Here is a 25,303-nt window from a genome sequence, read left to right on the forward strand (position 1 = left end):
ACGGATGAGTACATCAATGCCACAAAATGATACAAATGGAAAAAATAACAATCACATTAAGTAAAAAGACATTAAAGTGTATCAAATACTAAAGGATTATTGCATTTATATAAAATTCTAGAATAGGTATACCATATTTTTATGAAAATAATGTGTGCTTTCTATGTTGTTTGCCAACTGCGCCCTCCCCCCACGAGGTATTTTCCTAAGTGCGCTATGCTAATTTTTTTTTGCAGAAAAATGGGCATAGTAGCACTTACGAAACTAGGTCATGGGGGGGAGGGCATGATTGGCAAACAAATATAGATGGCATCAAAATACGGTATACACGTAGGTGATATGGATGATATCATTCAGTACATTCTTATTCCATTCACTTTTCTATATTATGTTTCACAATAAAAATATTAAAGCAATAAAGTTTACATACACAGTATGATTCTTATTTTGGAAAAAAAAAAAAGTCACATATAAAGAGAACACCCTGGAAATCAATAGCTAAGATCAAGCCTAGATTTTATTTTTAATATTTTTATTTTTCCCTCTTTAGGCAAATTTAGAATATAACAATGTAAATGTAACTATCCTTAATATTAGAATGATTATTTTAGCACAACCCGAAGCATCACTTTTTTAAAAATGGAAAATTCTAGGGTACTTATCACAATGCATATTTATTAAGGTATTATTTTCATTGTGAATTTACTTTCCTTACTTGGTTTTATAACAGTGATTCAGCATTCTATTCTAGAAATTCTTTTGAAAAGGTAAGAAGGAAAAAAAAAAAATTGAGCCAAATCCCATCATGGAATGTATCTTTTATGAAAATGTTTTACAAAATTTTAGTGGAAATAAAGCTCTATCTGAAATTATATTTTATGCAAAAAATAATACTCATGTGGGATGTCACATGCACTAATTTGTCTGTAAAGTTTTTGCAGATTTTTAACACATTTATATTAAGTAATGAATAAGTGGCTCCACATGGCGATTTTTTTTAAAATAATTCAAGTAAATATGTTTTTCTTCCACTAGGTGGTGCTAATATTCTATCACAAAATAACACAAACCCGCTCCCCCTCCATAAAAAAAAAAGAAAAAAGCCGTCTGTGTTTTTTCAATTTCATCTCCATGTTTTTACACGGAAAATGTCAGCTTAACCGCAGGCTTTATGCATGTTTTTCACTTTTATAATTCAGATCAACTTTATGGTGTTCAGGTTACTGCAAAAATAAACTGAATTTCAAACGGAGAAGCCAACATTTTGAGTAGAACTATTTTCCACAAACATATGAACACTCTGAAAAACATAATTCTTTCCCTTCTATGAGGCTAATTTTGGGAACTAATTTTATCAATTAATTTCTTTGATTTATATTGTTTTTATTAAAGTAATCCATTCACAAAAATTTCAGTCCATTTGCTCCCCAGAAGCATTTTTTCTTCCGGTTATTATTAAGGAGCCCTTAAAAAAAAAATTTTTTTTTTTTTTTTTTTGGTGGTGCAGTGGTTACAGCTCAGGGGCTAAGTAAAAGGTTGGCAGCTCGAATCCACCAGCCACTCCTTGGAAACCCTATGGGGCAGTTTTACTCTGTCCTATAGGGTTGCTATGAGTTCCAGATAATACCCTTGTACATCTAATTCTTGATTTTTCAACTGTAATTAATTGCTTTTGACAACCAGATATGAAAGATAAGGATATATCTTTCTATAATCTTCCTACAAGCTTCTCACAATATTTATGCATTTACTATATAGAAAGAGTTCCCAGTGAATGCCCTTTTTACTTCAAATAATACTTAAATCTCTGGTGCTGTTTCCATCAACTTTAGATGGTGTCTCTTGACCCTGTAAGCTAAAAACATTATCACCCCTACACCATTTTTCAGGAGCCTGGGTGGCGCAAGTGGTTTGCTATTAGCTGCTAATCCACAGGTTGGTGGTTTGAACCCACCCAGCAGCTCAATGGAAGAAAGGCCTGGCAAACTATTTCTTTAAATACTACAGCCAAGAAAACCCTATGAAGCAGTTCTACTGTGACACATGGGGTGACCATGAGTTGGGGTCTGACTAGATGGCAGCTAAGAACCATCACTAACAGCTACATTTTTTTACCTTTCCACTGCCGTCTCCAAAATTTTAGTTCAGATCATCAGCATCTGTCACATCCATTATGTAAAAGCCTCCTAACTGCTCTTCGTGCCTCCGCTCTCCCATTCTTCTAACCCGGTTTCCACAGATCCACAAGTGATTGTGGCAAATATGATCACATCACTCCCATGATTAAAATTCTGCCATGATTTCTACTTTTACTTCTAAGAAATTCCAAAGTCCTTACCTTTGCCTGGAAACTCCTTCTCTGACTCTTGCCATCCTCTCTGATCTCATCTCGTTGCCTTTCCCATTTACTACCTCAAAGCCACTCTGGTTTCTGTTTGTTGTTTATATTTTGCTCAGCATCACACACATGCTTTCTTTTGTCTCAAACCCTTTGCACACCTTGTTTTCTTCTCTTGGAACACTTTAGCACAGACTTTTGATGGCTGGCTGTTTGTCTCATCTTTCAGGCCCTAATTCACTTCTGAAAGCAACCCACCCATCACTGGTCTCCAAGGCTAGCCCAGTTAAAGTCTTCACACCCCGGCTGCCCCGGCTGTGCTATCCTCAGCTCCTACTGTACTGCCTTCACAACATTGCATACAATTCATAATTATCTTTCTTTGCTAAGATTTGTGTAGCTCCCTGAGTGTAAAGGTCATTTCTGTCTTGGTTTTCATAGTTAACAGAGGTATTCTCATTAATATCCAGGACTTCCAACTTTTATACCTTCTTGTCCTCTTTCGTTCTAATCCTCAATATATTAAATATTCTCAACTAAGGTCAAAGCAAAATATTTGCAATAATGGTTAATTGTGGTATTGGGTAATAACAGCAAATAAGGATATTTTGAACATGACTTTTATTTGCCTTAGCTGACTAATAATTAAATGGTCAAATTCAGTTAAACCACATTCTCAAATATTTCTAATTAGAAAATGAAGAGCTATTTTGGCTGAAGTAATTAAACTGTCAACATGTATGCAGAACGACCACCACATTTGTTTGAATTAAATTGGCAGTTCTTGAGGAAAACAGAGCATTGGACTTATTGAATAGGCATGGTAAAGTATTTTCAAAAGCACAGAATATTTTTTGAGGTAGAATTTATCTTAAAACACTTAAAATAAAATATTCATCTCACTTCCTGGGTTCTAAGTTAATGAGTAAAGTATGCTTTCTTGTGCCTAAGTATTTATTTGGGTTTAAACAACGAGTACTCCGTCTTATGTGTTTACATAGCCATTTAATTTCCAATTAATTCTGTTCACAAAGCACTACCTGGGTGAATTTTCATTCCCTTGGTTTTATTTTTCAATGTCAAATTATTTTCAGCCGGCAAATAAAGAATGTCAGTGGGTTTGGGGATTGGAGATTAACTGGTATCTTTTCAACTTTAATGAGAGGAAAACAGTTACATAATTTTGGTTCCAGCTAAAACAAATATACTTGGTGTTTTAATAAACACCACTTACTTAATTTTTCCACTTTCAAATTTTTAAGATATTTTTGACATTCGAACACAGAACAAATTAATTTTCCATGTTACTCTGTCTATAAACTTCTTTGAAAAGTGTGCTTAAGTGAAAAAAACATCATATATTTATATATTTGTGAAAACTTTGTGAAGTTTGTACCAGATTGTTTTGACAGGCTAAAGTTGGTCTCTTTACTTGATTACTCCTATATTTCTAAAATTATTTTGGGAAAAAAGACCAAGAGATATTATTTTAAACAAATAGCTCCTTGGTAGAATTCTTGAAAGACTCGGGTTCAATTCCTGGCCAATGCATCTCACGTGCAGCCGCTCCTCATCTGTCGGCGGAAGCTGGTGTGTTGCAATGACGCTAAACAAGTTTCAGTGGAGCTTCCAGATTAAAGACAGGCTAGAAAGACAAGCCTGGAGATCTACTTCTGAAAATCAACCAGTGAAAATCTGTGGAACACAGTTGTGCATGGGGTTGCCGTGAGTTGGGGTAAACTCCAGACCAGCTAACAACAATAAAAACAATTCTAAATCTAGTAGATATTAGAATATATTATAAAACAAAACAACAAAATCAATTCATAAAAATAGACAGAATGGAAATAGCAAAAGCAGATATTTTACGTTAAATTTCTTTCTTATCTCCTGTTGGCATAAAAGCATATTACTTACATATGCATATATATGATATGATATAATTAGCTTTTTAATATAAGAGGTATTCAGGTTATTCTATAAGTAACACGAGAATAATTTAAGGTAAAATGAGAAGTTACAGATGCATGTACGTGAAGAAAAAAATTCAGTTGCAATAAAGTTAAATTCTTGAAAAAGTAGAAAAGTGACTATGTTGCATTTAACGAGCATTTGAAGAAATAAGATCATATTTGTAAAAATTTAAAAAATTACTATGCAATTTTTTTAAAAAACATTATTACCAGTGAAAATGAAGATAATTCCAGGATCATTGTGGGGTTTTTTTAGACAGATAATGAGAGAACAGGAGATAGCCATGAGAAACTGGACAGAATAACGATTACGTCATAATTAGGGCTGAAACAAATTACTCTCAGGATACAGTTTGTGAGTTCCGCTGAAATCAAGATTCTTGAAATGTGTAACATTTGGATAGTTAATTCCTAACATCGATTAGTATTCAGCACCAATTTTAGTCTCCTAAATTTCATTGTCTGTAAGTATCTGTAGAATTAGTTTTTGTAAGGGTTGATTATTTGCTGTGAATAGGAACTTAGCCACTGGGTGAGATTAAAATGAGGGCCCTGAACCATACGAGGCCGGAGTGATAGCTGTGGGTCAGTCCACCGTGAGCCACGGGGTTGTCACTGGCTGGTTTTTGGAAGTAGTTCACCAGGACTTTGCTCCTACACTGCCTCAGTCTGGAGCCTCTGCTGGAATCTGTTCACCATCATAGTAACACACAAGCCTCCACAGACAGATGGGTAGCGGCTGCTCGTGAACTGCACTGGTCAGGAATCGAATCCAGATCTCTTGCGCTGAAGGCAAGACTTCACTCAACCACCAGCTAACCACCCTGCCTGGCACTTAGCAGTCACTCAGAGGGGGAAAAGTGAATGAATGAATGAACCGACAAATAAATGAATGAAAATAAATCTATCTGGGATCCTTTTCACTATACTGTAGATCGTGGATGGCCTGTGAAAAGGACCTAGTAGACAGCACCAAGGCCAAAAACAAAATCCATTCTGTTGAGTCAATTCCGACTCATAGCGATTCTATAGGACAGAGTAGAACTAGCCGACGTCAAAGATTTGTGAAGACCTGGAGACAATGTTTATGGCAGTTAAAGCTCTGTTGCAGAACCCAAGAACTTCTACTGTCTGTAATTCCATTGTACATCTGGTCTATGGGTCCCAAGTTTGAATTTATTGTATAGTTTTTGAAGTCAAGAATCACTTTCATTTAGCTCAAAAAACTTCCGGAATTGTCGGAAGGAACATCTCTATAATCACTTTTCTATCTATTACATGTTTGGTTAGCAAGGTTTATGAGAAACTTGGCTCTCTCAGTTAAAATGTCAAAACGAATAGAAGTGCTATGTCAAATCATTCTACGATTTTTGTGTTTTTTTTCTTCCCTGCTCAGTTACCTTACTTTCCCTGAGACTTTTTATTTTTTTACTAATTTCTCTTTATAATTTTAAGCTAAAATGTGACACTTTTTCTCAATTACAATATGCCCTTTACATGCCTTATGTTCTGAGACTTATTAAAGTTGTTAAGAAATAGGTAAAGTGCATATTTGTAACTAAAAACAGAATATTGGTTGGCAGAATCTCAAAGGCCCAGGCACGCTGGAAATTGTGTGGGGGAGGGAGGAGGAAGCATTGCTGGAAGAAAGAGAAGTGGCAAAGTCTACAGAACAGTCCAGAACTGAGCAAATAGTAATGGGTCAACTTAGACTTTGGTGCATGACCTAGCAACAAAAGGCCAAAAAACAAGAATCTTTAGTGATCTGCCCTTGAACTTTATTTGGGAACTTATTTCTAGCCAAAAAAATTTTTACTTTTCAATACCTAAGTTAGTTTTAGTTGAAAATTCCATAAAAGCAAAAGAGTAACATAGGCATTACCAGGGTATGCCTAAACTTCAAATAGGCAAGGATTGCCTTAGCCCACTTTTCCCTGTTTTGCCATTTTTGTGGGCATTTTCTTGACCCCTTCTCATGGGCTTACTGTGCAGTTCATTCAGATCTCTTTTACCTGGAAATACCTCATCTTCCAGAGTCACTTCCTCCTATTCTTTTTACCTTCTTCCTCATCCATTTTTATTCTTCCCTCCACTAAAATTGTTGCAGGAATGTTACCAGATTACAGTAATTTGAGGTAGATTATGGGGAATAATATCAGACTTAATTATCCTATTGTACTTTCTCAGAGTGTTTGCTATTCCATGTAAATTTCAGATTGGTTGAATGTATGGTAATAAAATATAACGTATTTTAAAGGGGGGAGAGAAGATACTGGTAAAAATTGAGCCAATGCACAATTTTAAATCACACTGGGCGGGTAGGCACCTATGCTAACTACACTAACTTTGAAAATATTTTTTTTGGGGGGGGTGGATTCATTGCATTGGAATTCAAATAGAATTTGGGATTATAAATCACTACCACAATTTTTCAGTATTAGACAATACCCATTGCCATCGAGTCAATTCCGACTCGTAGCGACACTATAGGACAGATCAGAACTGCTCCATAGGGTTTACAAGGAGCGGCTGGTGGATTTGAACTGCTAACCTTTTGGCTAACAGCCTAGCTCTTAACCATTGCGCACCACCAGGGCTCCGTATTAAAATTGCGCACCACCGTAGACATTAATAAATAATATTCACTTATAGCCTTATAAAGAGTATTTTTTATTAATTTATAATTAATTCTTATAATATTCATGTCAATTCTTTTTTCATATCAGATTTAACGCCAATTTGAAGCCACAGTTTACCTGAAAAAATATAATATAAAAAAAAGAATTCTCTGATTTGAATGGAGTCTTTCTATCTTTACTCCGTCATGTATTTAAGGGTCTGACAGAACATTTCTGCCCTTTAAACCTCCAGGATTAGCAAACATATTGTTCCCCAAAACAACAGTCAGTGTGTACTTGGACATATTTCAGCATAGTTGTAATTTGTTCACTTTAATCATCCCGAAATTTCTGGGGTGTGGTCTAATTTTAAATAGTATACAATTTTTAAACCCTAAATCTGAAAGATCAACTTGAAAATTTTGGTTCATGAAATATTCCACAAAGCAGAAACGATGTGGTAAAACTGAGAAACTGTTATTTTAAACTCTGTCCTGCAATTTGAACAATGTTGCCTGTAGTGAGTTTACCTATTACTAACTGTGAGGGCAAATGTCCTGTAAAAGGGATATTTTTAATCTGTCATGAAACAGTAACAAATTAAATTTCACTGTGAATCCAGAAATTGTCTAACTACTATCAGAAAAACTCCTGCACTCATATTCATTAGTCCAGAAGATACTTTCCTAGAATATGTCATATAAATATGTCATACACAACCACAAAAAAAAAAACTTCTGAACAATTCAGATTGTGTATTCAATTGTTTTTCAGATTTCCATTAATATTTTCAGTCTAAAGACGCAAACAATGATCGTTTATAAGATTTTTCAGGCTGCAGCAATATCAATTGTAAATGATAAATGAATTCATCTTTAGGCAGAGTTAACATCTACATCTGAGGAAAGAATCCAGTCATACAGGATTTGAAGGCTTTTATTGAATAGTTTATATTCTGGTTCTATCTACCTATCTATCTGCCTCCCTCTTTATCTATCTATAATCTATCTCAACTTTTAATATTTCTACATAAAGTATTTTGGTAAAAATTCTAAGCAAAAAAGTAAATTATATCTTACAACAGTTGGCAAGAAAAATGATTATGACAGATTAGAGTTTTCAAAAATGTTCCCTAATGGTTGCACAACTCGAAAAATGTAATCAATGTCACTAAATGGTACATGTAGAGACTGTTGAGTTGCTGTGTATATTCTCAACAACAAAATAAATAAAATGATATAAAATAAAAAAGGTTCATTAAAACATTTTCTTAAATTTTACATTAAATAAAATTATGATTAAGTAAACAGTTATGCTATTAAAATAAGCTAATTATATTAAACTTAATTTCAAAAGCCACTCACATTAAGCTACAAAATAATTTTTTTTTTAATTATCACCATGAAAATCCATTAGCAAATCATTTGTTAGTTATAGAAGTCTCTTTTAAACTTACCTTCTGCTATACAAACAGTCCATAACGTAAGCCAAACAATCTTTACCGGAAATCTCATTCTGGGACTTTTTAGTGGAACATTTGATACCTGACACTGCTCACACTGTGTCAGATTCTCCTCTGCTAAAAATTGTGATCAGTGCAGGCAAGTACTGGCTCCAAAGGAAATTGAAACACAGTTTAGAAATTAAAGGGATTACTAGATGCTCCGCCCATCAGAAACTTCTGCAAAGTGAGACAAAATAATCAACCACAGGCCCCAGGAGCGCCAGAGTATGAGCCAATTCTCACTGCACTCCCACTGACTATGAACACTGTGACCTGTTCTTTGGTTTATCATAAACCTAGTTGTGTTCTCCGTTGGAACATGCTCAGGTTCTTGGAATGCACAAAGAAGTAGCTGGTGATGTCTTGTGCATTTCATAAATTCTGCAACTATTCAAACTTCGTTGTGTGTAAAGCTCAGAACAAAAACTCTTTTGAAAATCATTTACAGAACTTCATGTTAGGTAATACTTTTGCAATCAAGACCCAGGCAACTTGAATAAGCTTTGCCAAGAATGCAGTGCTGGCTGATCTTTTGGGGCCTGCTTTTTCCATAATTCATGAAAAGCTAGTCTTCTAAAGGCTCTTTATACATGTGTGTGAGGCAGTCAAGGAGCCCTGGTATCACAGTGGCTAAAGTGCTCAGCTGCTAACCAAGAGGTCGGCAGTTTGGACCCACCAGCCACCAGAGGAGAAAGATGCGGCAGTCGCCTCTGTAAAGATTTACAGCTTTGGAAACCCTACAGGGCAGTTCTACTCTGTCCTAGAAGGCCACTATGAGTCAAAATCAACTCGACCACAGTAAGTGGGTGAAGCAACTGGCTCACTCTCATTTAGCATAAATGAATTTAGTAACGAAAAATCAAGAAATAATGATGCTCATTTTAAAAACTATTTATTGAAATATACATAAAGAGAGATGAACACAATGTAAGCATACGATTTGCTGAATATGGAGAAGGTGAATAGCAACCAAGGGCAACCAGTGCCCAGGTCAAGAAACTGAACATTAGACTTCCCAGAAAACCCAGGGTAGTCCCTTCAACAACCCCACTCCCCAGTCCCAGCACACAAGGAAGATCACTACCCTGATCTCTAAAAGCATGAAATAGATTTGCCAGTTTTTGTATACTTTTTTAAAATGTACTTTAGATGAAACTCTACAGAGCAAATTAGTTTCTCATTAAACAGTTAATATACAAATTGCTTTGTGACATTGGTTGCCAACCACACAATGTGTCACCACTCCCCTTGTCCTCCTTGGTTTCTCTGTTTCATCTTTGCTTCTAGGCTGATATGCCCATTAGTCTCCTATACATGATTAAACTATGAAGCACATTCCTCATGTGTGCTATTGTTGGCCCCATAGTCGTGTGTAATCTTTGGCTGAAAGGTAAACCTCAGGAGTGAATTTAGTACTGAATTAAAAGAGAGTCCAGGGACCATACTCTCAGGTTTCTCCAGTCTCTGTCAGACCAGCAAGTCTGGTTTTTGTTTTTGTTTTTTTTCCTTGTGTGTGTGTGAATTTGAATTTTGTTCTATATTTTTCTCCCTTTTTGTCTGGATCCCTCTTTTGTGATCCCTGCCTGAGCAGTCGGTGGTAACCAGGCACCATCTAGTTGTTCTGGGCTCAGTTTTGTGGAGGCGGTGGTAGTTGTGGTCCATTAGTCCTTGGGCAAATCTTTCCCTTGTACCTTTGGTTTTCTTCATTCCTCTTTGCTCCAGCCAGAATGGGATCAGTAGATGTATGTTAGATGGCTGCTCAAAGGCTTATAAGACCTCAGGCATTAATCACCAAAATAGAACGTAGAACAGTTTCTTTACAGACTATGTTATGCCAATTAAGCTAGATGTCTCCCGAGGCCATGGTCCCCAGCTCTCAGCTCAGTAGCTCTGTCCCTCATGGTGTTTGGATGTGTCTGTGAAGCTTCTATGACTTTGCCCTGGTCAAGTTGTGCTGACTTCCCCAGTATTGTCAACTGTCTTACCCTTCACCAAAGTTACAACTTATCTACTATCTAGTTAGTGTTTTTCCTCCCCCCCTCCACCCTTGTAACCATCAAAGATTGTTTCTTTCTGTGTGGAAACATTTTCATATGATTTTATAATAGTTGTCTCATACAATATTTGTCCTTTCGTGATTATTTCACTCAGCATAATGCCTTCCAGATTTATCTATGTTGTGAGATGTTTCCCAGATGCATCATTGTTTTTATCATTGCATAGTATTGCATTGTGTCTGTGTACCACAGTTTGTTTATCCATTCGTTGTTGATGGGCATTAGGCTGTTTCCATCTTTCTGCTATTGTGAATAATGCTGCAGTGAACACAGGTGTGCATATGTCTATTTGTGTGATGGCTCTTATTTCTCTAGGATAGATTCCTAGGAGTGGATAAGATGGTATTTCTATTTTCAGCTTTTTAAGGAAGCGCCACATCATTTTCCAAAATGGTTGTATCATTTTGCATGGGCATTAGCAATGAGTAAGAGTTTTAATCTCCCCGCAACCTCTCCGATATTTGTTATTTTCTCTTTTGATTAGTGCCAGTAATGTCAGGGTGAGATGGTATCTCGTTGTGGTTTTGATTTGCATTTCTTTAATGGCTAGTGAGGGATCTCGAGTATTTCCTTATGTGTGTCTGTTAGCTGCCCAAATGTCTTCTTTGGTGAAGTGTCTATTCATATCTTTTACCCATTTTTTAAATTGGTTTGTCTTTTTATTGTAGAGGTGTTGTATTTTCCTATCAATTTTAGAGATTAGACCTTTGTCAGATATGTCATAATCAAAATTTTTTTCTCAGTTTGTAGGTTCTCTTTTAATTCTTTTGGTGAAATCTTTTGATGAGCATAAGTGTTTGATTGTTAGAAGATCCGATTTATCTAGCATATCTTCTGGTATTTGTGTATTGTTAATTATGGTTTGTATCCTGTTTATGCTGTATATTAGGGCCTCTAGTGTTGACTGGAAAACCTGGTGGCACAGTGGATAAGAGATCTGGTGCTAACCAAAAGATTGCCAGTTTGAATCTACCCGCAGCTTCTTGGAAACCCTATGGGACAGTTCTACTCTGTCCTATACATTCGCTATGAATCGGAATTCACTTGATGGCAACGGGTTTGGTTTTTTGGTTAAGCGTTGACAGCATTTTTTCTTCCATGATATTTATAAAGTTTTGGTTTTATATTTAGGCCTTTGATCCATTTTGAATTTTTATGGTGTGAGGTATGCATCCCGTTTCATTTTTTTTTAGATGGATGCCCAATTTTGCCAGCACTGTTTGTTAAGAAGACTATCTTTTCCCGATTTAATGGACTTTGGGCCTTTGTCAAAGATCAGGTGGCTGTAGGTAGATGGATTTACATCTGGGTTCTCAATCTGTTCCATGGGTCAATGTGCCTGCTGTTGTACTAGTACCAGGCTATTTTGACTACCATAGCTGTATACTAGGTTCTGAGGTCAGGTAGTGCTATGCCTCCTATTTTGTTTTTCTTCTTCAGTAGTGCTTTACTTATCCCAGGCTTCTTTCCTTTCCATATGAAGTTAATGAATAGTTTTTCTATCTCTTTAAAGAATACTTGTAATGATTAAGATTGTGTATCAACTTGGCTGGGCCATGATTCTCATTATTTTGGCAGTTGTACAACGTTGTGATCACTTTCCTGTTGAAATTTGATATGTGATCACCCCCATGATGGAATCTGCTGAGTGGTACTGGCAGGGGTGGGCCTGTGGCAGCTCACCGCCCCCTCAGCCTTCATGTCACTGCCTTCTGGCACCTACTTCCTTCCTGCTTGCCTTGCAAAACTTGTTGGCTTGTTCTGGATCCAGCAGCTGTCTCTTGTCTGCGCTCTGGCTCTTGTGGCTCTTGGGACTTCAGCTAGGAGCTTACCTGTTCATCTTGGGATTCACCAGTCTTCCCAGCCTGCGAGCATGAGTCCTGTTCCCTGACCTGCCTATCTTGGGTTCACCAGCCCCTGCAGCTAAGTGACTCAGGAGAAACTTTACAGTCTTGCCTGCCGGCCTTGTGGTTTCATCGACCGTCACAACCTGTGAGCGGGATCCCTGCTCTCCAACCTGTTCATCTTGGGTTCACCAGCTTCTGCAGCTCTGTGAATTGGGAAAGGACTCTCTCCTGATCCAAGGACTTGGGACATTCCAACCCCTACAAATGTGTGAGCTGTTTCCTTAATATAAATCTCTCTATATATATTTATATGCATTATTAGTTTTGCTTCTCTAGAGAACCCAGCCTAAGACAATACTGTTGATATTTGGATCAGGATTGCATTGTATTTAAGATTGCTGTCTTTGTCACCTACTGCCGTTATAACAGAAATACCACAAGTGGATGGCTTTGGAAGTTTATTCTCTCACAACCTGGTAGGCTAGAAGTCTGAATTCAGAGTGCCAGCTCCAAGGGAAGGCTTTCTCTCTCTGCTGGCTCTGGAGGAAAGTCCTTGTCATCAGTCTTCCCTTGGTTTGGGAGCATCTCAGGGCACGAAACTCAGGTCCAAAGGACACTCTCTAGTCCCGGTGTTGCTTTCTTGGTGGTATGATATTCCCATGTCTCTCGGCTTGTTTCTGTCTTTTATAGTGTCCTATAGGTTTAAGACACTACCTAACCCTGCAGACCTCATCAATATAATTGCCTCCAATCCATTTTATTACATCATAGTGATAGGATTTATAATAGAAATTCACGTAGAAGATAAAATGGTAGACAATCATACAAGGAAATCATGACCTAGCCAAGTTGACAGACACATTTCAATCCATGACAGTAGCTTTAGGTAGAATTGACATTTTCCCAATATTGACTCTACCTATCCATGAGCTTGATATGTTTTTCCATTTTTGTAGGTTTCTTGCAGTACTTTTTTAGAGTTTTCTTTGTATAGGTCTTTTATGTACCTAGTTAGATTTATTCCTAAATATTTTATTTTTTCAGGGGCTATTATAAATGGGATTGCTTTCCTGGTTTCTTTTTTGAAGTTCTCTTTATAGGTGCATAGAAATCCAACTGATTTTTTAATGTTTATCTTGAATTCTGCTCCTCTGCTGAATCTTTCTATTAGTTCCAGTAGTTTTTTTTTTTTTTTTTTTTTTGTAGTCTCTAAGGTTCTCTACGTACAATATCATATTGTCTGTGAATAGGGATAGTTTTACTTCTTTTTTACCAATTTGGATGACCTTTATTTCTTTTTCTTGCCTTATTTCTCTAGCCAGGACTTCCAGAACAATGTTAAATAAGAGTGGTGATAAAGGGCATCCTTGTCTTGTTCCCATTCTCATGGATAATGTTCTCAGCCTCTCTCCATTGAGGAGGATGTTGGCTGTTGGTTTTGTATAAACCCACTGCTGTCAAGTCAAATCCGACTCATAGCAACAGATGCTCTTTATTATATTGAGGAATTTCCCTTCTATTCCTACATTATTGAGAGTTTCTGTCACGAATGGGTGTTGAACTTTATTGAATGCCTTTTCTGCGTAGATTGAAATGATCACGTGATTCTTTTGTTTTATTCATTTGATTTTCTAAGGTTGAACCACCCTTGTATACATGGTATGAATCCCACTTGGTCATGGTGTATTTTTTTTATACGATGCAGGATTCTATTGGCTAGAATTTTCTTGTGAATTTTTGCATCTGTATTCTTGAGAGATATTGGTCTGTAAATTTCTTTTTTTTGTGGTATCTTTGCCTGGTTTTGGTATCAGAGTTTTGCTCGTTTCATTGTATGAATTTAGAAGTGTCCCTTTCTTTTCTATCTTCCGAAATAGAGTTTTAGTAGTACTAGTGCAAGATCTCTGAATGTTTGGTAGAATTATGCAGTGAAGCCATCTGGGCCAGGACTGTCTTTTGAGTTTTTTTTTTAATTACCTTTTCAATCTCTTCTTTCGTTAAGGGTCTGATTAGATTTTCTACCTCAGTTTGTATTAGTTTAGCTAGGTAATTTGTTTCTAAATGTTTGTCCATTTCCTCTAGGTTTTCAAATTTGTTGGAGACATTTTTTTCATAGTACTTTGTTATGATTGTTTTCATGTCTCTTTGGTCTGTTGTAACATCCCCCATTTCATTCTTTATTTGGGTTATTTGTTTCCTCTCCTGTTTTTCTTTTGTCAATTAAGTCAGTGGTTTGTTGACTTTGTTGATCCTTTCAAAGAACCAACTTTCAGTTTTATTGATTGTTTGTATTGTTTTTCTATTCTCTATTTCATTTATTTCAGCTCTTATCTTTACTATTTCCTTTCTTTTGGTGATTGTGGGTTTAGTTTGCTGTTCTCTTTCTATTTTTTCCAGCTGTGGGGCTAACATTTTGATTTTGTCCCTTTTTTCTTTTCTGATGTGTGTGTCTATTGCTATAAATTGACCTCTGAGCACTGCCTTTGCCACATGCCAAAGGTCTTGGTATGATGTGTTTTCATTCTCATTCGATTCTAGAATTTTTTTTATTATTGTGCTTTAGGTGAAAGTTTACTGGTCAAGTTAATTTCTCACACAAAAATTTATATACACATTGTTTTGTGACATTAGTTGCAATCCACACAATGTGACAGCATGCTCCCCATTTCCAACCTGGGTGTCTGTGTCCATGCAACCAGTTTCAGTCTCTTCTTGCCTTCTCTTCCTGCTTTTGGACAGGGGCTGCCCATTTGGTCTCATATGCCTGATTGAACTAAGAAGCACATTCCTCACGTGTATTTTTTGCTTTATAGTTCTGCCTAATCTTTGTCTGAAGAGCAGGCTTCAGTGGTTTAAGTTCTGGGTTAACAGTGCATCGAGGGTCCATAGTTTTAGGGTTTCCTTCAGTACCTGTCAGACCATTAAGTCTGGTCATTTTATGTGAATTTGAGTTCTGTTCTAAATTTTTCTCTTGCTGTGTCTGGGACTTTCTGTTGTGTTCCCTATCAGGGTAGTCATTTCTGGTAGCCAGGTACCATCTGGTTCTTCTGGCCTCAGGCTGGTGGAGTATCTGGTTCGTGTGGTCCTTTAGTCTTTGGTGCTAATATTTCCCTTATATCCTTGGTTTTCTTCATGCTCCTTTGCTCCAAGTGGTGTGGGTTGGCCACTTGTAAGCTTTTAAGACCCCAGACGTCACTCAACAAAGTTGGAGGTAGAACATTTTCTTGATAAACTTAATAAACTTTGTTAAGCCAATTGACCTAGATATCACATAGTTGGTGATTTATTTCTCCATCTCATTAAAAAATGCCTTTGAAATTTGCATCAGAATTGCACTGCATTTATAGATTGCTTTGGGTAAAATTGACATCTTCACAATGTTGAGTCTTCCTATCCATGGGCATAGTGTGTTTTTTCACTTATGTAGGTTTCTTGCAGTAGTGTCTTTGTACAGGTCTTTTTTTTTTTCTTTTTTTTGAAACGGTGGTGATGTAGTGTTTAAATGTTACAGCTGCTGTTGGAAATGTCAGCAGTTCAGATCCACCAGATGCTCTTTGGAAACTTTATAGAGCAGTTCTACTCTGTCCTATAGGGTCGCTATGAGTCGGAATTGACTCAACGGCAATGGGTTTGGTTTTCTTTATAGGTTTTTTTATGTCTTTTGTATAGGTCTTTTGTTAGATTTATTCCTAAGTACTTTATCTTCTTGGAGGCTAGTGTAAATGGTATTGATTTGCTGATTTCCTTTTCAAGGTTCTCTGTTGGTATAGTGGAATCAAAATTATTTCTCTGTGTTTATCTTGTATCCTGATACTTTGCTGAAATCTATTAATTCCAGCAGTTTTCTGTTGGATTTTTTGGAGTTTTCTATGTATAAGATCATATTACATGCAAATAAAGATACTTTTACTTCTTTCTTACTAATTTGGCTGCCCTTTATTTCCTTTTCTTGCCTTATTCCTCTGGCCAGGACCTCCAGCACCATGTTGAATAAGAGTGATGATAAAGGGCATCCTTGTCTGGTTCCCATTCTCAAGGGGAATGTGTTCAATCTCTCTCCATTTGTAATGATGTTGGTTATTGGCTTGGTATAAATGCCCTTTATTTTGTGTACGAATTTTCCTTCTACTCCTATTTTGGTGAGTTTTTATCAGAAATGGGTGTTGGACTTTGTCAAACACCTTTTCTGTATCAACTGATAAGATAATATGGTTCTTATGTTTTGTTTTATTTATGTGATGGATTAAATTGATTGTTTGTCTACTGTTGAACCATTTCTGCATACCTGGAATGAATCCCACCTGGTCATGATGAATTATTTTTTTGATATGCTGTTGAATTCTATTAGCTAGAATTCTGTGGAGGATTTTTTCATCTATGCTCATGAATGATATTGGTCTGTAATTTTCTTTGTTTGTGGTGTCTTTACCTGGCTTTTTTTATCAGGGTTATACTGGCTTCATAGTACGAGTTTGGGAGTATTCCTTCCTTTTTTATGCTCTGAAATACCTTTAGTAGTAGTGATGTTAACTCTTCTCTGAAAGTTTGGTAGAATTCTCCAGTGAAACCATCTGGGTCAGGGCTTTTGTTGTTGTTGGGAATTTTTTAATTTCTTCTTCAATCTCTTCATTTGTTATAGGTTTCTTTAGTTTTTCTACGTTGGTTTGTGTTAATTTAGGCAGGTGGTGTGTTTCTAGAAATTTGTCCATTTCCTCTAGGTTTTCAAATTTGTTGAAGTACTATTTTTCATAGTTTTCTATTCTGATCATTTTTATTTTGGTTGGGTCTGTTGTGATATTGCTCATCTCATTTTTTATTCATGTTTTTTGCTTCCTTTCCTGTTTTTCTTTTGTCATTTTGGCCAATGGTTTGTTGATTTTGTTGATCTCTTTAAAGAACCAATTTGTTGACTCTTTCAATTATTTTATGTTAAAGCTTAAAGGTCAAGTTAATTTTTCATTTGGTTCAATGAATTTCTTTATTCCATCCTTGATTTCTTCTACAACCCAGTAATTTTTAAGGAAAGTGTTGTTCAGTTTCCATGTATTTGATTTTTTTTTTCCTTGCTGATTCTGTTATTGATTTTTACTTTTATGGCATTATGGTCAGGAAAGATGCTTTGAAATATTTCCATGATTTGAATTCTGTTAAGGCTTGCTTTGTGGCCGAAAATGTGGTCTATTCTGGAGAGTGTTCCATGTGCATTGTAAAAGAAGGTATAGATGGCTGCTGTTGGGTGGAGTGTTCAATATATGTCTATGAAGTCAAGTTGATTGATTGTGGCATTTAAATCTTCCATGTTTTTATCGAGTTTCTTTTGAGATGTTCTGTTCTTCACCAAAAGTGATATGTTGAAGTCTCCTACTATTATTGTGGAGCTGTCTAGTTCTCTTTTCAATGCTGTTATAGTTTGTTTTATGTATTTTGGAGCCCCATCATTGGGTTCATATATATTTATCATGGTTATGCCCTCCTGGTGTATTGACCCTTTAATCATTATATAGTGTCCATCCATATCCTTTGTGGTAGATTTTACTTTAAAGTCTATTTTGTCAGAGATTAATATTGCCACTCCTGCTCTTTTTTGGTTGTTGTTTGCTTGATATATTTTTTTCCATCCTTTGAATTTTAGTTTGTTTGTGTCTTTGAGTCTAAGGTGTGTCTCTTGTAGGCAGCATATACATGGATTTTTTTTTTTTTAAATATATCCTGTCACACTCTGTCTCTTTATTGGTGCAGTCAATTTACGTTCAGTGTAATTATTGACAGGTGTGTCATGCTGATTTTTTTTTGTGTGTGTGGTTTTGACAGATTCTTTGCTCCACTTAATATTCTGTGCTGTGTCATTTTGCTTTATGTATTTTCTTTTCATCTTTTTCATTGTTGTTGATTTTGTATTTGCTGAGTCAGTATGTTTTTCTTCTTTTTTATTTCGTTGGGTAGGTGTGTTCCTTTGTGGTTACCTTCATTTTTCTAAGTTTAAATAGACCTTTTATTTCTTGATATCACCTTAACTTCCTCTCCATATGGAAATTCTATGCCAACAATGTTTATTCCCTCTTTTTCATTTTGACATTGTCATCATTTGCATACTGATGTCTCTGGTTCCCTGTTTTCAGTCTTTTAGTTTTGACTTCTTTTTTGCTACTTCCCTATCTGCGTTGATAACTAGTTGAGCTGTCCTGTGTTCTATTCTTGGATTGTTGTCTGTTATCGTTGGTTCTCTACCTGGAGAATGTCCTTTAATATTCCTTTTAATTTTGGTTTGTTTTTACAAATTTTCTTAACTTCTGTTTGCCTGAAAATGACCTATTTTCACCATTATATTTGAGAGACAGTTTTGCTGGACTTATAATTCTTATCCGGAAATTTTTTTCTTCAAGGCTTTATATACGTCATCCCATTGCCTTCTTGCCTGCATGGTTTCTGCTGAGTAGTCAGAGTTTAGTCTAATTGACTCGCCTTTGTAGGTGACTTTTTGTTTATTCCTAGTTACTCTCAAGATTCTATCTTTATCTTTGGTTTTGGCAAGTTTGATTATGATATGTCTTGATGACTTTCTTTTGGGATTTACCCTGTATGGGGTTCGTTGAGCTTCTTGGTTAGTTATCATCTTGTCTTTCACAATATCAGGGAAGTTTTCTGCCAGCAAATCTTCAACAATTCTCTCTGTTTCTGTTATTACCCATTTTTCTGGCACTCCAATCACTCGTAGGTTTTTCCCTCTTGATATTGTCCCACATAATCCTTAGGCATTCTTCTTTTTTAATTCTTTTTTCTGATTTTTCCTCAAATAAATTGGTGTCGAGGGACTTATCTTCAATCTCATTTATTAGTGTGGGTGGACGAGGCCCCTTCTTAAATATCACAAATCTGCAATTCTCCCTTGGGTTCTTCACTTGAAAATGGCCTTCAGATGCATGTCTGGCTGTTTTATGCTAATAAGGGCATGTGGCATTGAATTCACCCACACAGATCTAGACAAGGATGAAGGGTGCTGCAAGTCTGTGGACCCCTTATACCAGTGGCTGGGCAAAGAAGCATGGCTTCCTCACCCACCCTGAGTTCCCAGTATAGGTGGTGTGGCTTTTTTAAAGCCACAAGACTGTATGGCTTGGATAACCCTGAATTCCCAGCTTAGGGTATATGGTAGTTGTTGAAAACTGCCACACTGGTGTCAGAGTAGAGCAGAGCAGTAAGTGGGTGAGGGGGATGAAGCACTTCTTCACTGTGAAACTCTGGAGGAAGGGGCTATTTTGCCTCTGCATAGTAGGTTAAATGCTTACACTTAACTTTCGCAGGTCCACTTAGCTCCAGAGAAATGTACAGACTTGCCACCTCCCAGGCACACCTGAGGTGATAAGACACAACCCAAATGCTACTCTTCACCTCAGCCTACACTTGCCAGCCAACCCAGCCAACAAGGCACTGGTGACCTTGCAATTGGCACTTCTCTGCTGCTTTTTAATTGTCTCTCCTTCCCCGTGCTGCTCATCCTGGCTCTTCAGCTTTGTCTTTGATGATCGGAGCTCCTAGACAGTCATATATAATTGATTCACTTGTCTTCAGATCTTTGTCATAAGAACAACAGGAAGCATCTGATTATTGTGCCATCTTGGCCCTGCTTCCCTGATTCTAGAATTTTTTTATTCCATCTTTGATTCCTTCTATTGCTGAGTGGTTTTTAAACAAAGTGTTTGTTTTAGTGCTACTATAACAGAAATACAAGTGGATGGCTTTAATAAAAAGAAATTTATTCTCTCACAGTTTAAGATGCTAGAAGTCAGAGTTTGGAATTTGGTATCGAGAGTGGGGTGCTGCCTTAACAGATACCTAAAATGTGGATGCAGTTTTGAAACTGTGAATGGATAGAGGCTGAAAAAGTTTTAAAATACCTAAGGGTAAAAGCCTAGATTGCATGGAAGAGATTGTTGGTGGAATTATGAGTGTCAGAGACAATTCTGTTGAGGACTCAGAAGAAAGTGAAGAAAGCTGTTATACTGGAGATGACTCAGATGACAGGATACAGCACAGCAGAGACATACCAGCAGCAGAATGAGGACATCAGCATGACAGCACTGTAGTACTGGAGCAAAGGAGCTGAGTGCCTTCTGGTCAAAGTTTACTGATGGAGTGGAGTGCCTCCAGGCACTTATTTGTGGAGCTAAAGAGCTTTGGGATACTTGTCCCAGCAGGACAGAAGTGGGTAGAAAGCCCTGGGGCCGAGAGGCCAAGGAACAAGAAAGAAGAAGCTGAAGAGGCAAGGACCACAGGAAGCACAGCTGCCTAGTCTCAAAGGGTAGGGCTATGACCTCATGGGTCTCAAAGGGTGGAGCCATGGCTTCTGGCGCTTTAAAGAGTGGAGCTACAGCCTCCTAGGTTTCAAAGAGTCAGATCTTCACCAAGTAGGTCCTGAAGCATCGGGCTGCCTTTCACAAGTGGCAGAGGGATGGGGCCAGATCCACTGCCCAAAGCTGTGGGGGCAGGGCTGCCATGCCCGAGGGGCAGAAGAACAGGGCTGCGGGGCTGAGGGTGTATGGTTGCCACTCAGGTGGATAGGAGAGCAGGGACCTCATGGCACCAAGAATGAAGGGCAGAAGGAAAGCACATCCTTTGAACCTGGGATCCCTAAACTGAGAATCTCCTAGACCAGGCAAAGATTGATGGCAAGGACCTTACCCCAGAGCCAATACAGAGAGAAAGCCTTCTGCCCTGGAGTTGGCACCCTGAATTCAGACATTTAGCCTCCTCCACTCTGAGGGAATAAATTTCTCTTTGATAAAGCCATCCACTTCTGGTATTTCTGTTATTGATAAATCACTTGACTGAATATGTGTGAGTGTATTTCTTGACTCTTCTGTTTTATTGTGTGTCTAACCTTGTACTGATACCACTCTTGGCATTTCTTAATTTTTGTCATTCTTTCACTGAATCTATAACAATTTTTTGTCTGCCGTTAAGCAATTTCCAACGCCCTGAAATATTTGTTTCTGGCAACTTTTATCCAGGTTTGCACATGTTTTTTTGGACAGGATTCACCAAATTCTTTACATAAAAATAATTAGAGAGGGGACCAAGATGGCTGACTAGGTAGACGCTACCTTGGATCCCTCTTGCAACAAAGACTCGGAAAAACAAGTGAATCGATCACATACATGAAAATCTACGAACCTGAACAACGAACACAGATTTAAAGAGTTGACCTGAGTGACAGAGACAGAGAACGAACAACTACGGGGAAGCAGCAACTGTTTTCGCAGCCTGGAGCCAGCGTCTCAGACAGGTAACCTTGGCGCCGGGCTTAGGGCTGAGCGCAGGGGAGCTGAACACAACATCCTGTGATGGCGCAAACACAGGGCGCAGTCATACCCCCCTGAACTGACCTCGGGAGGAGGCCCAGCCGGTCTGCGTGGGCAGCGCTGCGACGCGGCTGGCTGGAGGAGGAGTTGCCAGGAGCCAGCAACTGGTTTTGGAGTCGGGAGTGCAGTGTCCCGGCCTGGGAACCTTGGCGCGGGGCTTTGGACTGGGCACAGGGGAGCTGAGCAGGATATCCTGTTAAGGTGCAAACACGGGGCGCAGCCCTACCCCCCTGAACTGACCCCGGGAGGGGGCCCACCCGGTCCGCACAGGCGGCCCAGCGATGCTGTGATGCAGCTGGGGGGAGGAGAAGTCCCCGTGGGGCAGCAACTGGTTTTGGAGCCGGGAGTGCAGCGTCCCAGCCAGGGAACCTTGACACTGACCTTTGGACTGGCAGCGAAGGAACTGACCGCGGCTTCTGCAGGCCAGACCCTTGGGGGCAATCTCTACCCAGCCAGCACACATAGGCAGCATGCCCCTCGGGAATCTCAGATAAAATAGTCATCCCAAGCAAGATAAGCAACTTTGTCTATATTCCGGGGTGCTACTCTCCCCATCAACAGATGAATGGTTAAATAAATTGTGGTATATTCACACAATGGAATACTACGCATCGATAAAGAACAGTGAGGAATCTGTGAAACATTTCATAACATGGAGGAACCTGGAAGGCATTATGCTGAGCGAAATCAGTCAGAGGCAAAAGGACAAATATTGTATAAGACCACTATTATAAGATCTTGAGAAATAGCATAAACTGAGAAGAACACATACTTTTGTGGTTCCGAGGAGGGGAGGGAGGGAGGGTGGGAGAGGGTTTTTTATTGATTAATTAGTACATAAGAACTGCTTTGGGTGAAGGGAAGGACAATACTCAATACATGGAAGGTCAGCTCAACTGGACTGGACCAAAAGCAAAGAAGTTTCTGGGATAAACTGAATGCTTCAAAGATCAGCGGAGCAAGGGCGGGGGTTTGGGGACCATGTTTTAAGGGGACTTCTAAGTCAATTGGCAAAATAATTCTGTTATGAAAACATTCTGCATCCCACTTTGAAATGTGGCATCTGGGGTCTTAAATGCTAACAAGCGGCCATCTCAGATGCATCAATTGGTCTCAACCCACCTGGAGCAAAGGAGAATGAAGAACACCAAGGTCACACGATAACTAAGAGCCCAAGAGACAGAAAGGGCCACATGAACCAGAGACCTACATCATCCTGAGACCAGAAGAACTAGTTGGTGCCCGGCCACAATCGATGACTGCCCTGTCAGGGAGCACAACAGAGAACCCCTGAGGGAGCAGGAGATCAGTGGAATGCAGACCGCAAATTCTCACAAAAAGACCATACTTAATGGTGTGACTGAGACTAGAGGAATCCCGGCGGTCATGGTCCCCAAACCTTCTGTTGGCACAGGACAGGAACCATTCCCGAAGACAACTCATCAGACATGAAAGGGACTGGACAGTGGGTAGGAGAGAGACGCCGATGAAGAGTGAGCTATTTGTATCAGGTGGACACTTGAGAGTGTGTTGGCATCTCATGTCTGGAGGGGGAATGGGAGGATAGAGAGAGTTGGAAGCTGGCAAAATTGTCACAAAAGGAGAGACTGGAGGGGCTGACTCATTAGAGGGAGAGCAAGCGGGAGTACGGAGTAAGGTGTATATAAACTTATATGTGACAGTCTGACTTGATTTGTAAACGTTCACTTGAAGCTCCATAAAAGTTAATAAAAAAAAAAAGACCAGAAAAAAAAAAAGTAGCCACAGAAAAACAAAGAGATATAGAGGATATGTGTGTCAGATTCCCAAAGGAAACAATACAAGTAAGAAGATAGTGGGGCAACAGTTTTAAAGTATTGGGGTGAAAAAAAATTGCCAATCTGCCATTCTATATCTAGTAAAAATATCTATTTAAAAAAAATCTAATTGGGATCAAAAGACCTGGGTTTGAATCACACATGGTTACTCACTTCTGTATGACCTGGGAAAAGTTTCTTATCTTCCCTGAACTCTAATTCTTCTATGTTGTTAGTTGCCGTGGAGTTGATTCTGACTAGAGACAATGTCTTAGTTATCTAGTGCTGCTATAACAGAAATATTACAAGTGGCTGGCTTTAACAAACAAAAATTTATTCTCTCACAGTCTAGGAGGCTAGAAGTCCAATTAGAGGGTGCCAGCACCAGGGGAAAGCTTTCTCTCTCTGTTGGCTCTGGGGAAAGTCCTTGTCATCAATCTTCCCCCGGTTTAGGAGTTTCTCAACACAAGGACCCCAGGTCCAAAGATTGTGCTACCCTCCTGCTTCTACTTTCTTGGTGGTATGAGGTCCCCCTGTTTCTCCGCTCACTTCTCTCTTATGTATTTCAAAAGAGATTGGCTCAAGATACAGCCTAATCTTGGAGATTGAGTACTGCCTCATTAACATAACTGCCTCTAATCCTGCGTCATTAACATCATAAACCAAAAAAAAAACCAAACCCATTGATGTCGATGGATTCTGACTTATAGTGGCCCTATTGAAACCCTATAGAACAAAGTAGAACTGCCCCATACAGTTTCCAAGGAACACCTGGTGGATTTGAACTGCAGACCTTTTGATTAGCAGCCTTATCACTTAACCATTACACCACCAGTGTTTCCCGTTAACATCATACAGGTATGATTTACAACACATAGGAAAATTGCATCAGATGAAAAAATGGTGGACAATCACACAATACTGTAAATACTCTGTTCTCTGACAACCACTTAGGCAATGGATGTGCCCACCAGACTCTGGGGGTTGGCCACACCTCCTGGGCTCCAGACCCACTGAAACAACAACACTGCTCCCTTGGCTTTCAGTTACCCCATTCTCCTAGTCCATCTGAGTGGCTGCTCTTCCCCCTCATCTTCAGCAGGCCCCTTTCTTCTGCCCTTTGGGCATGGCAGCCCTGCCTCCTCAGCTTTGGGCAGCAGATCTGGCCCCTTCCCATTGGCATTCCTAAAACGCAGCCCCACGCTCCAGAACTAAGTTGATGAAAATCTGACTTTTTGAAACCTAGGAGGCTGTGGCCCTACCCTTTGAAGCCCCAGAGGCCATGGCTTCACTCTTTGAGGCTTCTGAGGTTGTGGCCCTATCCTTTGAGACTGAGGCAGTTCTGTTGCCTATGTTCCTTGTCTTTTCAGCTTCTGCTTCCTTGTTCTCTGGCCTTTTGGCCTCTCAGGCAGCCTGCATTTGCTCTGCTGGGGCAAGTGTTCCAAAGCTTCTTAGCTCCACCATTAAGTCCCTCGAGGCACCCCACCCTGCCAGTAAACTTCGGCAGGAGGGCACTCAGCTCTCTTGCTCCATGGGTTGCAAGCCCAGCTCCATCTATAAGTGCCCGGAGGCGTCTCACTCCACTAGGAAGCCTCCTGTGCAAAGACACTCAGCTCTCTCACTCTGTGGGTCAGCTCCTGTGCTGTCTCTCACTGATCTCCTCATTCTGCTGCTCCCACAAAGACTACAGCCTAGAAACCCTATGGGGCACTTCTACTCTGTCCCACAGGGTTGCTACGAGTTGGAATGACTCACATGCACACAACAACAACAATGTAGATTATTAAATTTACTTTTCTCAGTGGTGCCAT

General features: G+C 38.9%; 1 protein-coding gene across 2 annotated transcripts in view; it reads right to left on the bottom strand.

Annotated features, from left to right (window-relative positions):
• The window catches only part of CFH (complement factor H), a 107,041-nt gene extending 98,214 nt beyond the window's left edge, over nt 1-8,827 (bottom strand). For both annotated transcript variants that reach the window (XM_003410825.4, XM_064276484.1), the window contains exon 1: nt 8,386-8,827. In XM_003410825.4, coding sequence (XP_003410873.1) covers nt 8,386-8,443 — 58 coding nt within the window. In that variant the 5' untranslated portion in view covers nt 8,444-8,827. The remainder of the gene's footprint in view (nt 1-8,385) is intronic.
• Nucleotides 8,828-25,303: the final 16,476 nt, after the last annotated feature.

The sequence above is a fragment of the Loxodonta africana genome, chromosome 25, assembly GCF_030014295.1.
Source record: "Loxodonta africana isolate mLoxAfr1 chromosome 25, mLoxAfr1.hap2, whole genome shotgun sequence".
Lineage (NCBI taxonomy): Eukaryota > Metazoa > Chordata > Mammalia > Proboscidea > Elephantidae > Loxodonta > Loxodonta africana.